General features: G+C 41.2%; 1 protein-coding gene across 5 annotated transcripts in view; it reads left to right on the top strand.

Annotated features, from left to right (window-relative positions):
- The window catches only part of Galk2 (galactokinase 2), a 123,919-nt gene that overhangs the window by 25,568 nt on the left and 81,751 nt on the right, over nt 1-16,600 (top strand). For all 5 annotated transcript variants that reach the window (XM_060372082.1, XM_060372081.1, XM_021655941.2 and 2 more), the window contains exons 4-5: nt 372-462; nt 3,965-4,111. In XM_060372082.1, the coding sequence (XP_060228065.1) occupies nt 372-462; nt 3,965-4,111 (238 nt within the window). The remainder of the gene's footprint in view (nt 1-371; nt 463-3,964; nt 4,112-16,600) is intronic.

Here is a 16,600-nt window from a genome sequence, read left to right as displayed (position 1 = left end):
AGTACTTCTGTTTCAACTGAGGATCTGCAGAGTAGCAGCCCCAAAGGATAGAGCATCTATGTGGTTTACACTAGCTAATAAGGACTAACATGAAAGAGAAAATGGATGTAGATATGCTAAAGTATGCAGTTTCCTATCTGTTTCTGGAAATAAAAAGGATCAGTTAGAGGTAGATTAGTCCTTAAGGCTACTGCAACTTCCTCTTCACCTTTAGTAGCTGGAGGCTTGTCTTTTGCTGAAGGCTGTGAGGTGCCTTGGAAATGAGCAGGAAAGAGGCTCATTGTCTTGTCACAAGAGGGCAGCAGTCAGCCATTGATTTTTTCTTCTCTTAAGGCATACAGACTTAAATTAATGTGTCTTGTGTTTTTCAGAGACTTCAGCACTAGTGCTAATAACATCTGTATTGACAAAACCAAACCTCTGTGGCACAACTACTTCCTATGTGGATTTAAGGGAATCCAGGTAAAGCAACACCTACTAGCCACTGAGATTATATTCATATTATTTCAGATTTATTCTATCATGTTTTTGGTCTCCAAAAACATGCATCAAAGTATTGATGCACTTTTGTATTGAAACTTCTGTTTCAGAGGGTGGGGAAGATGTTATTGTTTCTGGGTAGTGTTTACAGGGGCACTCATGGCCTTTCATGAAATATGCCTTGAGGACAGATTGCCCTAGTATTTACCTTCTATTTTGGGCTGTACAGGAGTGTACTGAAATGGGACTTGGAGTTGAGCAGCCGTGGGTTTACACATGGGCTTGCTCCAGCTTTGTTATTTTGAGTTAGATCTTGGCTTTCTCTGTAAAACAGTGCGTGAAGAGTTGGTTGCAAGGCTGTCACATTGCTGGAACCTTGAGGCATTTGAGAACGGCATTGTTACTGTTTGTCTAGGTGAGACTAAGGGGGCTATGGTGAAAGGCATTTCTGGAAACATTGACTTAACCTCAGTTTAAAAACTTCAGTGTTGTGTGCTAGAATAGGACAATGGACTATTTCTACTTTCTTTCATAGTTAAGAATGTATGAAGCACACATAGAAAACCAATACTTGCTGTTTTTAGAACCACTCTTATATTTCTTTTTGTGCTCTTAATTTTATTTTCTAATAATTAAAAAAAATAGTCTATTATTTTTATTTTGAATCTGTGTGGGCTTTGTCTGCATGTGTGTCTATGTACCACATGCTTGCCTGGTGCCCACAGAGGCCGAAAGAGGGTGTCAGGTCCTCTGGAACTGGAGTTACAGATTGTTGTGACACCAGGTAGTGCTGGGAATTGAACCCAGGTACTCCTCTGTAAGAATAACACATGCTTATTCTTACAGCCATCTCTGCAGCCCCTTAACTTTATTTTTAAATTAACTTTCACTCAATAATTATTTTAGTTGTAGTGAGTCTTGTAACATATCATAGATAAAGGCTTTTTAGAAAAGATTTTTGTGTGCGTGTCTTTGTGAGTTGAAACAAAATTAGTAAACATAACCCCTGCTTGGATATAGCCCATGGTAGCTCAGTGTCCAAATGGGTTCTCTAATAAGGGGAACAGGGACTATTTCTGACATGAGCTCAATGGTGAGCTCTTCCACTCCCCTCCCATGAGGGAAGAGCAGCCTGGCTAGGCCACAGAAGAGGACATTGAGGCCAGTCCTGAGGAGACTTGAAAAGCTAGGGTCAGATGGAGGGGGAGGAGATCCTCCCCTGTTAGTGGACTTGGAAAGGGGCAGGGAGAAGATGAGGGAGGGAGGGTGGGGTTGGGAGGGAATAAGGGAGGGGCTACGGCTGGGATACAAAGTAAATAACCTGTGATTAATATAAAAAAATTAAAAAAAGTAACTAAAAAAATTAGTAAACATGCTTTTCTGTTTTTATTTTTTTGAGAGCTTGTGATCCAAGTGGACTGGAGGTCCTCTCTGAAAAGCCACGGGCAGCGTAGGACTCAGTGACATGGTCTCCAGAAGCCAGTCAGGGTAACTTGGGATATGTAGTCCTGGGCAAGCTGTCATGGAGGTCTGGCCTAGGAGTACAGCATTCATTTCTTGAGAATGCACCCTTTTCCAGACACATGGCAAAAACTTCTGGGAAAAGTTATTGGCCTGTTTTAAATCTTCAAATCATCTGGATTGTCATCCACAGTAGTGGGAATTAGAGTATTTGGAAGCATTGGTCAGGCAAATGCAATTTGACCTTCATTGCAATAACATGCCTTTTTGTACCATATGGTAAAGTAAAATGATGTCTATCTATCTATCTATCTATCTATCTATCTATCTATCTATCTATCTATCTATGTTTGAAGTATATATTTTCTTGAATTGTTTTAGATCCTTTTAGGGGCTTAAAGCCTTCCTCTTTGGTTTGGCAACTTATGTGCAAAAACACAGGTTTGTATAATGAACTTTTGGCAGAAAAGTAATTTCAGTGTTAGCCAGTCCAGAAACCTTCAAATTAAAATACTAGAAAGTTCCAAGGGATAATCTGTTTATGTGAAATTGAACATGTTATCCTTTTGGGATAGAGCTATTATAGTATTTGGCACAACACGTTTGTGTTTTTCAGCCTGCTGTTTCTTTTGAACTTAAACATTGCGTGCTAAGTTTGTAAGTATGAATCACATTCGAGTTAGTCTGTGGGTCAGTTTATGGTTAAATATATAGCATCCCCGAGGACTGTTGCTTTTGAGCAGGCTGCCTGATGTTCCGTACGGAGGGGCATTGGCAGCAGCACGTCTTCAGTGTATAATTTGTTTGTGTTTCTGGAAGGAGAATTTTGGATGACTTGGAATCAGGAGGCGCATCCAAATGAATCTTTTCTTTTGTGGCACATGGGTTTTGCCAAGGAAGAAAAAAAGGACAAAAAATTAAGGACAAAAACAGTCTTTATTTGCAGCGTTTTGTTGTTTCTCTGGCTAGTCTAACTTGCTTATTGAAATTTCTCCCTAAAAGAATATGTATGATGAAATGCATAATTAGGTAATATAATAGTTTCTCATACTTTGGTCTTGAATTATTTGAGAAATTTCTGAAGAAGATCATTCTTTTTTCTTGAGGAGGAAGGAGTGCAAGGTTTAATTTTAATCCTAAATAATGAAGATTATAATATTATATCACCCCCAAATCCTGGTCTTACACATCAGTTCAAGTACATTAGAGATTTCTACCTTTAATTCAGAGTCTGGTTTAATTGGGTTTTTCTGTTGTAGAAAACTACCTAGCTCTTTAGGGGCCTTCAGTATCATTTACACCTAAATTCTAATCTGGCTGTCTTTAAAGCTACCAAGATGGCTAAATTGTATCAATAACTCCAATAAAAACTAAATTTCCTCATTTAGCAGGCAGACATTTGATCATAGTGATGCTGCTTGCCCCACCCAGTTTGCACAGCAGTGGAGAAGTCAATGGAGACTCAAGAATCTTGGTTATCACTCCCAGCATCCTTTGTCTGATCTTGGGAAAGTCTCTTGACCTCCTAGTGCTTAGTTTTTTCTTCCTAAAAAAAATGTAGACAGAGTTGGAGCTCTTTTTGTTCAGAGAGCCTCCTGAGGCAAGATCCCAGAGAAACAGCTACTGTTGAGTTAGACTTTATCCCAGATGCTGGCAGGCCAAGGCTCAACCTACTCACTGGTGATTAGCGATTTCTTGCCTTGCTGGGCGACTTGAATTGTAATTGCTTTATAGTTTCTCTATACTCATACAAATCAGTTGATATTCAAAGAAAAATCATTCAAGGCAATTTAAGAAGTGAATCAGTAGCTTTTTGTAGAAGAAAACAAAAATTCCTCTTCAAATTGCCTCACCCTGAAGGCAAGGGCATGTGTAACTGCCACCGCCTTGAATTATTCTAATTCTACAGTAGTTTGCTGTCTGTTGATAGACCTTTTCCCCCTCTGTGGCATGATAGAGGTTTCTACTGCTTCTTGAATTCAATACTGAAATGATTATTGCTTTGTTTTCTTTACATTCTTAGGAACACTTTGGTCTTAAAAAGCTGACTGGAATGAACTGCCTGGTCGATGGAAATATACCACCAAGTTCGGGCCTCTCCAGCTCCAGTGCTCTGGTCTGCTGTGCTGGGTTAGTGACTCTCACAGTGCTGGGAATGAGTCTATCCAAGGTAAGTACCCAAGACACTAACCTCATAAAACCTTCACAACAGCATCTGCATTGCACAGTCAGGCTGTATCCCTTGACACTGAAAAACTGTCTTAATTAGAAAGGAAAAGCCAACATCTGTGGGCAAATTTGCAATCTAGACATGTTCTTTCTGAGGTCCATCCCTCCAGCCAGCCAGTCTGTATGATTGTATGCTCTTGGATTATATATGGAGATTGAGTAGAGGACCTGATTTTAAAAAGATCTCCTTATTAACAAGATACATTCAGAGCAAGGCATTTTAGGCTTCATGGTTGGGCCTGTTTTTTTCACCTAAAACCTTAAGTAATGACAGGCAGTGGGCAGAAGGCATAGAGAATAGGCAAGAAAGGACCCAAATGCATGTCTGTTAATACCCAAGTATCAGTACGTTAGTCCCTGAAATAAATTTCAAACATATTCCATTCAAAGAGGAAGTGCATACTTTAAGGAAGCATGAATTCTATCTGAAGTCATTTGAAAATTTGCATAATCTCTGGTTTTACAGTTCTAAGCAGGTATGCTTTGTGCTTAAGACTTAATTAGTACTTGAGTGTTCTGGTCCTAGTGAAATGTTATTGTAGGTTCTTTTAAAACCAGTGGTTCTCAACTTTCCTAATACTGTGACCCTTTAATATAGTTCCTCATGTTGTGGTGACCCCAACCATAAAATGTTTTTTGTTCCTTCATAACTGTAATTTTGCTATTGTTACGAATCATAATGTAAATATCTGAATTGCTAGATATCTGATACACCCAGATGACCCAGATGTTGAGAACAACTCCTTTTTTATTTTTAAGATTTATTTATTTATTATGTATACAATGTTCTGTCAGCATGTACACCTACATGCCAGAAGAGGGCACCAGATCACATTATAGATGGTTGTGAGCCACCATGTGGTTGCAGGGAATTGAACTCAGGTCCTCTAGAAGAGCAAGCAATACTCTTAACCTCTGAGCCATCTCTCCAGCCCTGTTGCTTTTTTTTATTTTGAGACAGGGTTTCTCTATGTAGCCTTCATTGTCTAGGACTCTTTTGTAGACCAGGCTGGCCTCAAACTCAAAGTGATCCGCCTGCCTCTGCCTCCCTGAGTACTGGGATTAAAAGTGTGTGCCACCACGCCTGTCGAGAACATGTATGTAAACTGAGTTCTCAGATGGTTTGGGAACAAACTAAGGATCAGGCAGATCAAGAGATAGCTGTCCATATTTTTAGTTTGTAAAAAGTTTTTAAATTTTTATAGTGAATATTTTATATATGGGAAATGGAGACACGAAGGAAAAAACAAAGATTTAGACTTCCCTTTCTATAAACAGGTTTTTTTCTTAGGAAATTCAGCTTGCTCACTATAGTATTATTTGTTATTGTTTTCCCTTGGAGAAGAGAAAGAAAAATTTATATGTGAACTATGCCTTTTCTGGCACAACCTTTAATCTAATAGTTAGTAATCATTTATTTGAGTCTGTCTGTTGTTATAACAAAATACCCAAGACCAACAGCTAAGGGAGAAAGGACTCACCTTGGCTCATTTATAATGATTCAGTCCACAGCTAGATGGCTACTTTGGTGAAGATCTGTGTCTGGCAGAACATGGGGCACAATCTCAGGATGAAATAAAACTGTTCATGCTAGACAAGGCGGGAGGGAGGAATGGGAGGGAGTTGATAGAAAGAGAGAGAGGAGAGAGAGAGACTGGTGATAAATAGAGTCTTCAGTTTTATGCTCCTAGTGACTCACTTTTTCTACCAGGCACTAGCCCCCTAATAGGTCATTCAATACATTCAATACCAATTAATCAATATATTAGTCTATTGATCTGGTCCCCTTATGAGTCAGTCATTTCTCTAAAGTGGCACCAGCTGGGGACGAGGCCTTCAACACACAAGTCTTTGGTGGGGGGGGACATTTCCTATCTGAATCACATTTAACCATTATTGTTGATTGACAACTTTGTGCTGGGAAACATTGTAGCACAGACACAGTAAATAGATGTGATCTTACTTCACTATGCTGAACGTTTTAATAGGTACAGATAAAGAAGTGAACGTGAATTAGTGGATAAGAAGTATGATAGAGGGGTAGGTCTGACTTAGATTCAGAGAAAACATCTAAGCTGAGACACTAAGGACTTAAAGACTTATAGATGTTAGCCAGGACCTTTGCAAGATGGAGCCCCTTAACTTTGGACTGTTCAGACTATAGATCTGTGGGTGAAGTAAAGTTCTACCATTTTTCTTTTCTTTTCTTTTCTTTTCTTTTCTTTTCTTTTCTTTTCTTTTCTTTTCTTTTCTTCTCTTCTCTTCTCTTCTCTTCTCTTCTCTTCTCTTCTCTTTTCTTTTCTTTTCTTCTTTTTTTTAAAGACAGGGTTTCTCTATGTATCCCTGGTTGCTCTGGAGTTTGCTATGTCGACTAGCCTGGCCTTGAACTCACAGAGATCCACCTGGCTCCACCTCCCAAATGCTGGAATTAAAAGTGTGTGCCATATGTCCAGCCTATAGTACTGTGTATTTTTTGAAAAAAAAAAAAAAAAAAAAGTAGGGAATCTGATGATGGTATTGATAACATTTGATAATCATGTTACACAATGGTAAAAATATCTGAGAGTAAAAATTCATGGATTTTTTTGAGAAACAAAAAGATGCTCATTATGGCTGGAACCTATAGTAACGGTCACATTAGAGACCAGATGCTAAGACGTCGAGTAATTTGGGCTTCATTCAGACAGTAGTGGGAGGCAATCGCCGGGCTTAATTTTAGGAAGGGGTTAATACGTCAGCTGTACTTTAGAAAGATCACCATGGCTATATAGTTAAGTTGAAAGTAACAATATTAGCAATAACGAGGTGATGTGGTTTGCAGTAGGGATGAGAATGGAAGGAATTAGTTACTGAGCTTAAGGTTCATCTTGGACAGAATCAGTAGAGCATTGATTGGGGTGAGGATAGAGGAACAGCAAAGAGTCAAGGATTTTTTTCAAGTTTCTGGCTGTGAGTGGTACTTTGGAGTAGGGATCCAAATGGCCCTGTGGCCTGAGGTAAAGCTAAGTGTTGAGTGTGAGGAACCTAGGCATACAGAACTTGTTAGTCTCCAGTTGTGAAACGATGCCTACGACTGTCAGGTTCCTTTTGAAGACCATCAATTATATACTTAATTCTAGTTTCTTAGACAGGGCTATATATATATCCCAGGATGTTCCCAAACTCAGAATCCTTCTGCTGGCATATAGGCCTGGACTGCAGTGTCCATCTTTTAGTGATCTTTGAAGTTTCTGGAGTGGAGAAGTCAGGCATTATAGTTAGAAAGGTAGAGAAGCCTGGGAGACAGTGCTAGGGAACAAGAGCAGGTGAGGCACATGCTAAGTTGCTGTCTGATGGAGAGAACAAAGAATCCACGAGGTAGGACGTGCAGAAAGGAGGAACGGCAAAGACAAGGACGACAATCCTTCATGAAGTGAGTGGTGTGGTGCTCATTTTTAAACTATTTTATTTGGGGTTCCTTAAAGCCTCCCCTTCCAACTTCCACCCCAACCCTAGGTAGGAGAGAGAAGGTTAGTGGGGAGAGGAGGTGCAGACCCCTTTACTTTTCCCAACTGATATGGTCGATGGGTTCTTTGGGGTTATACCAATCTCCGTCAATAGCCGATGCAGCAAGCAGTCTCCCCTAAGCTGCTGTGTTAAAATGTTTCTCACGGTGTGTCTCCTCCACGCTGCCACACCATCTGTCCATCTCTGGTCTCTCCAAACTGCCACACTTTCTCTTTCTGGGCTCTCATATTTATATTGTCGGAGCCTTAGACCACACCCCACCCCTCTCAAGGCAGTTTTCAACTGTGGACAAACTAAAGCCCAAACTAAAATCCCACAGTTGGAATTAAAACAAAAACATAATTACATAACATAACTGAGTTTTTAAAAACCAAAACTCCCATTACAGAGTGGCAGTCTTGTCAGTTGCTACCAAGAGGACCACAAAGTAAGGCCTGGGAAGTTTCCATGTCACATACCAGGACTAGGCTACTGTTCTGTGGGGTTGGGGGGATAGGAAAGGTGGAAGTTCATTGGATAGAAAAGTTTGTTAGTGCAAACAGAAGAGGGAGGGCTGAAGTCAAGGACTTCACTTTTTAAAAAATTTTTAAATGGGAAGATTGGTGAAGCTTATTATTCTTTTCCTTTATATTTCTGATCCTTGATATAAATGTCTAATGGAAAAGAAAAAAATAAACACTTGAGCTTTTACTATTAAATTTGGTTATCTCTATTTTCTCAATTAAAAAAAGCAGATGTGTATATTTTTATCAGTACTATCTGAGCCCAGTGCCTTTATCATGGAGGGAAGAACAGCATGTGTGCCCTGACATCCTGATGGTCTAAGTTGTCTGGGCAATACTTGCATTTACATTTTCTAGGAGAGCATTATTATAAAAAGAGGTTTTGTTGCCGTTTTGTTCTCTTGCTGAAGTGAGACAAGAGTTTGGATTGAAAAGAAATGGCATAATTTTCTCAGTCAACTACACACGTGGCTCTTACCGTATCAGAGTACAAGAGTCAATATTCTGTAGATAGAAGATAGTTAAAAATCCTTTATTTTATTTGTTTTTCAATTAGTGCTCTGGTGAGAAACTTGGTACACAGACTAGGACTGAAGTGAGCTTAATAAAGGGGAATTTATAGAGTTGCTGAGTCCAGAGAATGGTCTAGAATGAGCTTGTTGTTGAAGCTGGAAGCCACGCAGCGTCAGGAGCATCTTTAGGGCAGTGCTGTTGAAGTCTAGCAATAAGAGAATAATAGGATAACATGGATGGAAATGACAAGGAGTAGCCGTGAGTGGGGAGAGGCCCATCTCCTGGGGCAGAGCATACCGGAGGACTGCAGGGCTGGGGACAGGGACAGCCATAACCAGGGGACTAGGGTCCTCAGGGATTTGTGTCTGAAGCCTTTCCAGTTATTTTACATTGAATATGCCCTGCTTAGCTGCTCCCTGAATGTAGATATGGAGATTATTAATTGGTTCATAGAATTTTCTGGCTGGAAGCTAGTAAGACAAAATGCCTACTGACACCTAGAATCTAGAGAGCAGAAGTTATGAGTAGCAGTGGTAGGAAACAGCAAGCCCGGCAGTGCAGTAAAATCCTTCTGGAAAAGGGAAGCACTAACTTTCCTGATTTCAAGAGGTCAGAAGAAAGGCACATCTACTTTTTCTTTTTCCATCCATCCTGCACTAAATCTTCTCTGAATCAGGGAAAATTAGGAAACCTAAATACAAGTTCTGTCTTAGATAAACCTGAAACCACAAAACACAAAGATGGAAAGTGGATGGGAGCACGGTCCATGACTTAGCAGAATGAAGAAAGGTCAAAGCTAAGTGTCACCAAAGACTCATGGATAAAAGCAAGCTGACTCACCCCACAGTCTCAGGGAAGGAAGCAGAGTGGAGTGATGGGGTGGGGTGGGGTGGGGTGGGGAATATTCTTACTTGAGTACTAGTTAGACCCTCGAAGCTCTGCCTTACCTCAGAGCATCCCATATTCAGTGTACTACTGGTCCCTGGAGAATAACCAGAAACTATCTGGATTTAAGCATATGGACTACTGAGAAAGACAAGGCAGGAAATAGATGTGGTAACTAGAAGATTATAGGATATTTTGCTTCTAAATGGTGAAGTTTTTAGTTTCAGGTGCTCAGGTTGGCTCCAGCACACTGTCACCTCACACCTTACCTAGAGTGCCAGAATGTCCCTGGAGGGAGCTTGGTGAGCCCTGCTGTGAGAGTGTTTCAACACGACCCCATGACTTGCAGCACGTTCCTGTTACAAGTGATTTCCAACACTTGGTGCCTTACTGACTCACTCTGAACTATGATGAGGTATCAGAGCATGATCAGATTTTGGAAGAAAACATCTCAAACCAAGCAGACAGAACAAAGTGGAGAGAACGCAGGGATTAATGGGACAAACAATGCTGAGAAGAAAGAAGACATTGTGACCTCAGGCTGATAAGATGCTAGGTGTCTGATTAAAGAACAGGCAATAAGAACGTTCAGAAATGAAGAATGTAATCGCTAACAGAGGAAATCCAATAGAGTATTGGAAAAATTATCTGGTAACATAGGAAAACAAGAGAATGGATCATAAGTGAGTGAAAAATAAGAAAGTATGTGAATCAATTCCAGAAAATTCCAACTATTCAGAACTATCAGTGAAAGCAACCACTAGAAGCAATACTATTTCCCCCAAAGAAAATGAATTTAAAGTAGTTAAAAACAGTAAGTTTAAATAAGTAACATAATCATAAGTTCTGTCTTTGATAAACCAGAGACATAAATAACCCAAAGCCACAAGACACAAAAATGGAAAAGTGGATGGGACACAGTACTCAGCAGAATAGAGGCAGAGAGAAAAGCCCTCACTGGAGTGAGATGCTCAGGGGGAAAAGGCTGCCGAGCCTGCAGTGCCCAGATCTATATGGTGGAGGGAGAGAGCAGACTCATGAAAACTTACTTCTGACCTCCACTTTCATGAATGGGCAAATGTCCTTAGTTGTGTGAGAGAACACTAAGGGCCACACTGATGGGTGTGACCCTCCCGTGAGGCTTAGCTATCAAAGATCAGGACTGGTCCTGCCGGAGAAATTTCCTGCTGGGGAGTTAACAAGGCATGCCTGCATCCTGTTATCTCATGATGTCGCTTACTTCAGACTTACTGTGTTCAGCTTTGATCTGTTTTTGGAGCCCACAAAAGATTTAAGTGTCCTCTAAAGATGGTGGGGACAGCTGGCTGCTCTGTTATAGCTCACTCCCAGCTATAGGCATGCAGGTACATTACCATGGCTTCCTTCCACACATATCCCTCCCTCTTTGGGAGTGGGGTAAGGTACACATTCTGAATCTGTGGTATGGTGCTCTAAGCAGGTGATGTACTGTGGAGGATCTGGGAGGAGAAAGCTGCAGTGTGTCTGCTGCTGCAAGCCCCAGGTTGAAGCCCAGGGAGCAACTGTGGCAGATGAAGGGTGCAGTGGCCAGCAGGGAACAGCAGGTGTACGGGACACTCTTTGGGTGCATGTCTTTTGCATCTTGTTAAAAATAATCCACGCATGCTGGAGTGATGGCTTAGAGGTTAAGAGCACTGGCTGCTCTTCCAAAGGTCCTGAGTTAAATTCCCAGCAACCACATGGTGGCTCACACCATCTATAATGAGATCTGGTGCCCTCTTCTGGTGTGCAGGTGTACATGCAGCCAGAACATTGTATACATAATCAATAAATCTTAAAGGAGGGAAGGTGGGACTGGCAGGAGAAGAGGGAGGGGCCTATGACCGGGATATAAATTGAAATAATTGATAATAAAAAATAAAGGTTAAAAAAATAATCCATGCAATTCCAAGTAACCCAGAATAAAGATTGGACATAAAAATCTTTCTTGAAGGTTGTAGTCCATTGATATAGATGGTGAAACTTTCAGTTGCTATCAAGAATCCTGTTTGTTAATGGTGAAACACACAGTGTTTTCCCAGGAACAACATTGGATTTATGAGGTATGATTCACAGGAAGATAGACTTTCCAGGCACTGCATAAATTTAATATACTAAGTCCTGGATACAGTGACTGGGAGATAGTTATCCAACACCTACTGTATGCGAGCCGTTGCTATAGATACCAGAGATACAACTGTAAACAAATAAAGGAAACCCCGCTCTTGGGAAATGTCCATGTTGTTAGTGATGGGCCTTGAATAGTAGGTGTAGAGGCGACCATGGAGTGTACCCAAATGCTGTGAGGTAACAAAAGTTCCATCATAGGGAAGCTGCTGCTTGAGCCAGGGAGGATTTTTTTTCCTTTTTTCCAAGACAGGGTTCCTTTGTGTAGCCTTGGGTGTCCTGGACTCACTTTGTAGACCAGGCTTGCCTCGAACTCACAGAGATCAGCCTGCCTGTGCCTCCCAGAGTGCTGGGATTACAGGTGTGCACCACCATGCCTGGTTTAGCTAGGGAGGATTTGAAGGAAGAGCTAAGGAAGGGGCTGAGAATCGCGGTGAGTAGAAGAGACGGGCAAAGAAGTTTGTCCTCTTCAGGAAGAGCAAGGCCCCTGTGGCCCGGGTTGTGGAGTGGATGAAGAGTACAGAGTGTGGGAGAGCCGGCTGGGAGTCATGTGGTGTGGAGCTGTCCTGGCTGAAAGCCTTCTAGGTGTGTGTGTGAGGGGAGGGCAAGGATGGGGAAGGGGTGGAAGGAGCGGGGTGGGGCTCTGAGGTATGGACTACAAGGTGCCCTACACTGGCTATTTCTTTCAGGAGTGCCCTACACTCAAAGAAGAAAACACTGCTCAAAGAAGGAAAATGACAAAAGCCTTTCGGGCACTTACGGCTTGTTGTAGAATGTGATCGCCTTGAAATTCCATCTTACACTGGTCAGAATGGCTAAGATAAAAAACACAAGTGACAGTGTTTTTGTTCTGGTGAGGATGTGGAGGAGCAAAGGGAGCACTCCTCCATGACTGAACATCCATTATATAAGATGTCAAGTATTTTACTTATAAATAGGGTTGAAACTGTGGTTCCTGGGTAAAGTTAAACAAAGGATTTCATGCAAAAGCCATTTCTGCTTTTAAGTATTGAGAACAGCCCAAGGCTACTTCAGGCAGAAGGAGCCCACACATGTCTTAAAACAGCCCTCCCCACCAGACTTACCCAGGTCAGCCGAGGTCTAGCATTGTATGCAGCTCATGAAATTCCCATTAACAGCTCTCACCTACGGGAGTGATTTCTAGTTGCTTAAGTCTGAGAAGATGGAGTTGCTTGTTTCAGGGGTAAATTAGTCAAATAGTCATGTGGTGATGTTCTTTGTTGACCGCTCTTTTTGAGGTTTGAAATCCTGCACAGGGATCCACTGAAGTTCCCAGGAAGTGAAATGTTTGAGGTTCTATAGCACATGCATCCAAATCTCCACCTTGCCCTCTTCTAGGGGGCATTTCCTTTAAGGGTACATCACACACACACACAGACACACACACACATACACACACACATACACACACACACAGAGGTATGTACATATATAGGTATAATTACACTTAAGGGGAAATTTTTTGGGCCTTCAGGATGAGAACTTGAGCTTAAAATGCCTACATTATAAAATAAAAAGAACCTGACAATTATACAAAAGTTTCAAGTAAAATCTGGATGTTTTGATAACAGTGCGCTACATAGTATAAGAAAATCAGCAGCAAATTTGCACTGTCACTAATCATTATACTTAGAAGTCTCCAGAAGGATGGTGCTGCAGCTCTCTTAGAATAACACAAACCTCATCCACATAATAGTTAAGAAAAATAGTAGTTAAAACATTCCAGCCAGATGTCGACTGCTAATGTGCTGCAGCAGCTGGCCTCGAAGAGGATGGTAGCTCCAGAACAATCTTGGAAAAAAAAAATCTTGATTAAGTGTTGAACATGGACTAACGCCATGTGCTCACTGTACAAAACCCAGGAAACGTCAGTATTAGCCATGGGTGGCCGGGATTTAAATAGGTTTGACATTTTAAGTTAATAATGTAAAGACAAAACCATCCACATAGCTTTATCAAAAAACAAAAACAAAAGCTCTTTCTTTCAGTTTTAAGGCCTGGTGTTTTAGTCTCTGGTTTCATTCTTTGCTGAGAGGAAGATCGGAGCCTGACTCATTTATTTACTGACCCGGGTTCCCTTGGGTGATGTGACTAAGCTGTGCAATTTCAGAGACTGTTCAGGTCACCCCCGCCTCCCTGTCTCCTTCCCCAGACTAAGACTCGTGTTTACCTTTAGCAGAAACAAAGGCAAACCAGAACAAGTGGGAAGGTGGACTGGAGGCTTTCCAAGTAGTTTGAGATAACTACCATTGAAAATTTGTGTGCATGGCTACATTCTGAGCTTTGGTTGTGATGTGTGCATTCTTATCATTGACTACTGTGCTGAGGCTACCACACTTGGATTTGCATGCGGCAAACTGTCAAATATTATCCAGTATTTAAAGACTCGATTACAATCATGCAGGCCATAGATATTAAGAATTCACATATGTATAGCCTCTACTTACTACTTTTATTCTATGCACTGGAAATACTTGAAGGATGAAAAAAAAATCATCCTTCAAGTATAGGTAACCCTCCTGCCAAATTCAAAAGTGTTGTCATCTCTTACCATGTGCTCATGTTTCGCAGGGTAGAGGGCTGTCTTGGCCAAGAGTTACTTGATCTTGACACAGAGACCATATTTGCCAGTGTGTAGTGCATGTGAAATGCTGTCTAGACCTTGTCCTGCTTTGGGGCCAAGCTATCTGTCTATACCTTGTGAAGATGTCCTGTGCCTCCTTCTGCTTTTATAACCAGAATGACATTAGCTCCTCCACTCCACAGGGGTAGGCCAGTTTGGCTCGGTTTGTTCTTCCAGCTCTCTGATCTTCCTCAGAGATTTTAGGAAAGTTTAGGGAAGAGTTTAACAAGAAAATTGGTTAAGACTGGAAAGTAATCAGTCAGGGGGATTTCTGCAACTGTGGTTTTGTGAGTGTACGGTTGTAGGAAGAGTGAAAGGGTAAACTGTGTTATATGGTGAAGAAAGTGATTCAGACAGGGAAGAGAAACAGCTAGGGACTGTTTGAAAAGCTTGAGAGCAGTTTTGGAGACAAGGGTCTGTGACTTACTATTGAAAAAATGACCTTAAAGTCCTGTGTTAGAATTCATGTAAAAAACAAACAAAAGCAAAAATGCCTTTTTTCTCCATCATCCTTAAGCATCTAAATGTATTGAACACACCATCTCTTTCTGTAGCTTTTAAAGCAGGCCTCATTATTATTTCAAAATTTCAGAGGACACACTGAAGCTACATAATTTATTTAATGTGATCAAAGAAGACAAGTCATTTGTTGAGATTCTAATACAGATGTGTTTGATCCAAAACCAGATGTTTTTGTACTCAGCAGGGCACCTACAGTATAATGTGAAAAGTATCTTGGACCAGGCAACTCCCTGAAGGTGAGACTCAGAGCCTGCGGTGCTGCTGGAACTCTAAATACAGTGAAAATGAGTTATAAATCTTCATATTTGTGCTCCACAGTGTGAGTTCTTAGGTGGTAAAGTTGGGATACTTGGTGCAGCACCACTCATTAGGGAGGAGGCTCTCGGCCTTACAGAGCCTATGGTGTAGGTGGGGAGTTCAGATTAACATAAAGAAACGGTGAAGGAAGTTGGGCTGTGATGGAGACTAGCACTCATTTTTAAATGAAGTCAGTGTAACTTGATATGAAACCATGTGTGACTTCTTCATTCCAGCTTGACAAGAAAATGATATGTTAGTATCTTTCATGACATTATATGTAAAAACTGAAACAAAGTAATCACAAGTTATATCAACCCAATAGTGTAAGAAGATATTTTTATATTTTTATGGCTAACTTGATTCTATTCTAATAACTGAAAAAAAGCACATGTCTACTCTTCCATAGCTAGTTTCCTATTTGACCTTTCATTGCTTTCTTAGTTGAAACAGGGTCTTGTGGCACTTATTCTGTATTCAGGCTGGCCTCAAGCTCTCAGTCTCCTGCCTCCTCCTCTGGGGTTACAGATGTGTTCCCTCAACCCTACCTAGGCTGCTTGCTTGACTGCTTTTAATATAATACTTCTAAATTGAAAGTCACTTCAGTCATTTTACACAAACATCGAATGGGGCAATTAATTGTCTGAGCATTTTGTTTTCTTTCCCTTGAGTTGAAGATATACTAATACTTGTATTTATTTGCAGTGAAGAATTTGCTCACAGAAAAACCTGCTAGACTCAATAATATTAGTTAAAATTTCTCAGCAAGAAGCACCTTTCCTCTTAGTGGACCCACGGCTTTGTCTGGTCTGCCGCCCCATTAGCCTTGTAGCTTTCATGTTTACTCAGAGGCCCCCGACTTCCATCTGATTTGTGCTGCAGAAGGGGATATTTTTCTAATCAGTTTGTGTAGTGAGATGCATACTCCTGAATCATGAACATTGCAGCTTAGTGTCTGCTCATCACCACATCCTTTGGCTAAGCTCCTCAGCTCTTTACAGTGAAGTAGGTTGTTGGAACCTGCTGTTAAGGTCAAAGTCTGGAATTACCGGAAAGCCCCTGAGTTTGGTGCAAAACGACAGACTCCCTTCTTCATCTGGATTCCTTCCCCTCTGCCTGATAGGGAGAAACCCCAGATCTTCTAATGAGTGTCACATAGCTTTCAGGGAGATTACAGGCCCAACCCTTTCCTGATAGGAAACCCTTTCAGTGTGCACCTGGGGATTCCAGGACACACTGTCCCCCATGCTAATGAGATGTCTTGTTGCCTTAGATTTCAGCCAGTGACCTTTTCCATACCTCTAACCATACCTGGAGCTCTTCCCTCAACCCCCTGCTGCCCATAAGATAATTAAGTACTGAGTTCCCCTTATAGACTGCGCTGCTACATGCAAATGAAGTATCCCTGGCACTC

This window comes from Meriones unguiculatus, chromosome 18 (genome assembly GCF_030254825.1).
Source record: "Meriones unguiculatus strain TT.TT164.6M chromosome 18, Bangor_MerUng_6.1, whole genome shotgun sequence".
Taxonomy (NCBI): domain Eukaryota; kingdom Metazoa; phylum Chordata; class Mammalia; order Rodentia; family Muridae; genus Meriones; species Meriones unguiculatus.
The sequence above is the reverse complement of the archived record's forward strand: the minus strand, read 5'-3'. Positions and strand labels throughout refer to the sequence as shown.